Raw genomic sequence first — 5,103 nt, 5'->3', positions numbered from 1 at the left:
AATTTATCTTTGTGTAAACTCCAAACTTTAGGTTTCTTTGTGTAAACTCCATTTTGGCAAAATTCACATACACGTGTTTTGACTAAAACCCCTAATTTTAGGTCAACTTCCCAAGGACCTAACTCACTCATTTTTTATGATTTTGAGGTGGGACCAAGTGCATTGGAAAGTTTGAGATGTCTACTTCACTTGTTATGTTGGACAAAATTTCATAATTCTAAAAGAAACACATGTGATAATACAAAACATTATAGGTCACATAACAATTGAAATGTGAAAAAGTCCAACTTCAAGTGCCCATAACTTTCTCATAAAAACTCCAAATGATGCAAAATTTAAGTCCAAATTCATTTTCTTGAAAATATATACAACTTTTATGTTGAAGGTTTTGTCATTTGAGGCATTTATCATTCAAAAAGAAGGGCTTGAAGTTGGTCCATTTTGGCAAAATTCACATACACATGTTTTGACTAAAACCCTAATTTTGGGTCAACTTCCCAAGGACCTAACTCACTCATTTTTCATTCTTTTGAGGTGGGACCAAGTGCATTGGAAAGTTTGAGATGTCTAATTCACTTGTTATGTTGGACAAAATTTCATAATTCTAAAAGAAACACATGTGATAATACAAAACATTATAGGTCAGATAACAATTGAAAAAATCAGAAGTCCAACTTCAAGTGCCCATAACTTTCTCATAAAAAGTCCAAATGATGCAAACTTTATGTCCAAATTAATTGTTTTGAAAAGATCTACAACTTTCATGTTGGAGGTTTTGTCATTTGAGACTTTTTTAAAGGAGTCGCCAATTGAATTGGCGACTCCTCTTAAAACCTACACATAGGCGCCAATTGGATTGGCTAGGGCACCTGCCCTAGCCAATCCAATTGACGCCTCCATTCAAATTTTAAGGGGAGTCACCAATTCAATTGGAGACTCCTCCTAAAAGTGAGGTATTTTGAGAATTTTTCTGAAATCAGGGGTATTTTGAGAATTTTTTTAAAAAACTGGGCTATCTCGGTAAAAAACCGGATATGAATCTATAGATAATCTTTAAAATTATATGAATTAAATTCTTTAAATATTATATTAATTGCTTAAAATTTGAGTTGCCCGGGAAAACAAGATAAACCTTCCCCAATATTGAATTTGAACCAAAAGGAAAGAAACCATGATCAGTGGAAAGTTTAGAACCGGTGACATAGTATGGGCAAAGCCAACAATTCCCTCCCCTCCCAACACCGCCACATCCTCCTCCGACCTCGCCATCTCCCTCTCCTTCTTCAACAACCCCACCACCGACCTCCCCACTCGCACGTTCTTCCTCGAATCCGAACTTCTCCCCTTCGATAAACCCTTCCCCTTTACAACCTCCCCTTCTCCCCAAAACGACGCGTTTCTCTCCGCACTTAGGTTATTCGGTCTAAGAATTGTCTCAAGTTTAACCTGCTGCTGTATAAAAGGTCATCACGAAAAGAAGACGGGTTTAAACGGTTCGGGTTATTGTTTTGAACCGATTAGGGTTTTGGGTTTTGTTTTGGATGCTGCTGTTTTGCCTTGGGTTGAAGGTTCACGTGTTGTTGATGCGGTTAAATTGGTTGCTCATGTTCATGCTTTTCGTCGTTATTCTTCTGTTCAGCAAAAGAAAGTCTACCAAGAAAACCGAAAATTAGGTATTTTTTTGTTTATATTTTTTTTCTTCCTAATTTGAGTGTTGGGAAGTTTATAAATTTGATAAATATCTATGCAGTAGTAGTTAACCTGACACAAGACAATGTGTTTGAAAAAATTGATTTTGATTGAATTGATTATGACTAAAGCTGGGTTGAATGTAAAGTTTTGCATAAATTCTTGCAAAAGTGAATTGAATAGTAATTTTCAGTTTAAAAATCACGTTAAGATTCAAAAACTACATATTCTAGCTTTAAGTATAATAGTCAGTTCTACTTGAGAGCAACCAAATATGTCAAAATCAATTCTAAGTGCTCCAACCGTGAAGTCAAACATAAAGATAATTGAGTATAATTACATGTGATGGTATTATGTTGGTGAGATATGCCATTCATGGAATACACATTTGATCAAAAGTGTAGTTGCTGTATAGATAAATATTATCCTGTTTTTGTTTTTGGATTGGGAATTTTGATTGAGATTTTGGTAGATATTGCAACCTAATAGTTGTTACATAAGATAAGAAATGTTTTGATTGTAATTGGGTGATTATTGTAGAGTTTGTCTCTAGTAGACATTTATGGAGAAGAATGTAGAATTATATATAAACATGACATTTATGGAGAAGACGCATAGAAGCATGACAAGGTTTAACAACTTGTGCTTTTTTTCCAAGTGATAATAATAAGAGGCTCATGAGTTAGTCACCTTAAAAAGTGGACAGGGTCAAATTCTGACTCTTCACATGGAAAAAACTATACAGAGATTAGATATAGAGATATATTTGTTTTGTCCAGCGCAAACAGGACTGTGTCAAGTCAAGAAGGCGCTGATAAAGCGCTGAGCAGTAGCACAACCGATGCATAAAAAAGTTGGAGGTAGATTATTGTCGTAATGTAGGGGTGAGTTCATGTGCTGCAGACTGCAGTACTAGAAGCAGTGCTTTAAAAGAGTGAACAATTAATTGTCTTCGCCAGTGGGGTGGGAGTGATGACAGTGGAAGCTTTGGTTTGCCGGAAAGCATTGAGATGTAGCAAAAATATAGAAGCCATATGGCAAAATGCTCTTGTTTTACAATCTTTTGAACCCAAATTTTCCTTTTTATTGAACTTGCTTACACAAGCATAATTTTGTGATTGTGTTTGAATGAGTCTACACAATTTCAACCGAATTTTCTCCAAATCGAGTTTTATGTGATTCAACTAGACTTTCCTATCTAGAAACATAACACGGACGAGTTTGCTAGTCAACTTGGGTTTTTGATAGCCATGCTTGTGATGATCATCCGTAATTTGAAATGGAAAAGTATTATACTACATGATTTCAATTAGTCAACATTTACCATTTTCTTGACATGACTAAGCTTCTACTCCTATTCCTATGTTGAATAACAATGCTGCCCTGTTCTTGTGGAAACGGGCTTTTTATTGTTGTATTATTATTGAGTATCCAATTTACTGAACTATGAAAGATATATATATATATATATATATATATATATATATATATATATATATATATATATATATATATATATATATATATATATATATATATATATATATATATATATATATATATATATATATATATATATATATATATATAATATATATATTATATATATATATATATATATATATATATATATATATATATATATATATATATATATATATATATATATATATATATATATATATTGATTTTTCCTGTTTACTATATGATTTTTATCATTAGGTGATAATGTGAAGCAGCATCGGTGTTCCTCTTTGAGTCAGAAGGTTCACTTAGTTACTTGTAAGTCTACGGCTTTAGAACCCAAAGAAAAATCTCAGGTCATATCCAAGCAAGGGGAGGAAAACTCGACTATTGGTGCTATAAGAAGATTGAAGCCAACAGTTCCTGATTTGGAAGGATCTAGTGGTAAGAATGAACTCTTTATGCATTCTCCCACCTTAATCCCATTGCACATTTGGGGAAATATTCTAAATTTGGAAAGGCAGAACCTTCTGAGATTTAAAAGTATACTACCCCGTGGCCTAGTTGATATGTGCTTTGGAAACTGTTCTAGAATGAGGGAAGCTTACTTTTCTATTTCTTCAAACTTTAAGACTCACTTGATCAGTTATATCAGTAAAAGAAAAGACAATGTACCATGGCTTTGCTCTAGATTGCAAGAAACAGAAATCACTATACACCTCAACAGGAAAAGAAAGCGACTAGATAAACATGATTTAGGTAATGTTTTTCCGCAAACTGGCAGAGTTGAAGAAAGTGTAGGGAATGCACACATCTCAAAAAATACTAGACCTAGGATCTCACACATCAAGATGCTTGAATCAGAAGAAAGTATCCAAATAGACGATCAGGCCTGCATACACTTTGGCAAAACTAACATAAATTTCACTGATAAGGATCAAAAACTTGATATGAAAAGAAGTCAAAGTTTGACCTTACAGCAGTCTTTTACCCGTGAATCCTCATCTAACTTGATGTCTGACTTCCAATCCGATATCTGCGAGGTTGATGCTAGTACAGCGAAAGTTAACTTTGTGTTGGGATCTAACTCCTCTGTTTACCGGGAGAGGCTGCAAAGAATTTGCAATGGTGATATGACACCTCTTAAGTCAAAAGAGTCGGTGAGAATAAAATTGTCTTCTGGGGATTGTTTGGTGGAGAGTAAAGATTCTTATCCTTATGTTGCTTCTTGTTCAACATTTAAATCAAAAGTTGGACAACAATCAAAACCACATGTTCCCTTATGTTCTAAATCTTTGCACATGAAGTTCCCCAAGAATTTCGACCTACCGTCGAAAGAACAGCTAATAAAGAGTTTTAGTGGATTTGGCTCAGTAGATTCTTCAAGCACAAGAGTCTCTTGGTACTGTGGCTCAGCTCAGGTGGCTTTTCTCAAAGAAAGTGACGCAGTTGCTGCATATCAATATGCCAAAAGGAAGATCTGGTTTGGCGAGCCTAATATCCGGTTTTGGCTTGATCCTTTTGAGCATAAACGAAGAGATCTCAAGTGTTCATATCCCATGCAGACATCATCAAACAAACTAATAGGACCACCACTGAAATCATGTCTGAAAAAATTCAATTCCTTGAAACAGGAAAACAGAAAGAAACATTATAGGGTAAGATTTACAATAGGAACTTAGTTTGTAGAGATTTGCAGTATTAAAATGTTTTACCCTATTCAATGAAGTGTTTCTGCTCATCTTTGCTCCTTTTCTTACTATGGATAAATGAATGCCACAGTTTTATTCAATGTCATGCATGCATGCAAGTACTCAATGAAAGCTGAAAACTTCATCTAGTATCATGCAATTGCTAAAAGCTTTCTGGTTTTATTAGTTCAAACAGGCCATTAAAAACTAATTTCCATTCATGTGTGGTTGAGTTTTGATCTGCACACGATCGATGCAG

General features: G+C 34.4%; 1 protein-coding gene across 1 annotated transcript; it reads left to right on the top strand.

Moving 5' to 3' along the window:
• The first annotated feature begins 1,121 nt into the window (after positions 1 to 1,121).
• On the top strand, positions 1,122 to 4,894 carry LOC127075504 (uncharacterized). Its single transcript, XM_051016967.1, has 2 exons — positions 1,122 to 1,673; positions 3,412 to 4,894. The coding sequence occupies exons 1-2, from the start codon at positions 1,172 to 1,174 to the stop codon at positions 4,833 to 4,835; spliced, it is 1,926 nt and encodes a 641-aa protein (XP_050872924.1). The 5' UTR covers positions 1,122 to 1,171; the 3' UTR covers positions 4,836 to 4,894.
• The last annotated feature ends 209 nt before the right edge of the window (positions 4,895 to 5,103 follow it).

The sequence above is a fragment of the Lathyrus oleraceus genome, chromosome 4 (genome assembly GCF_024323335.1).
Source record: "Lathyrus oleraceus cultivar Zhongwan6 chromosome 4, CAAS_Psat_ZW6_1.0, whole genome shotgun sequence".
Lineage (NCBI taxonomy): Eukaryota > Viridiplantae > Streptophyta > Magnoliopsida > Fabales > Fabaceae > Lathyrus > Lathyrus oleraceus.
This window is presented reverse-complemented; position numbering and strand designations above follow the sequence as displayed.

Coding starts and splice junctions, on each gene's coding strand:
- LOC127075504 (XM_051016967.1), top strand. CDS start 1,172: ATGATCAGTGGAAAGTTTAGAACCGGTGACATAGTATGGGCAAAGCCA. Junction 1,674..3,411: donor CCAAGAAAACCGAAAATTAG/GTATTTTTTTGT, acceptor TTTTATCATTAG/GTGATAATGTGAAGCAGCAT.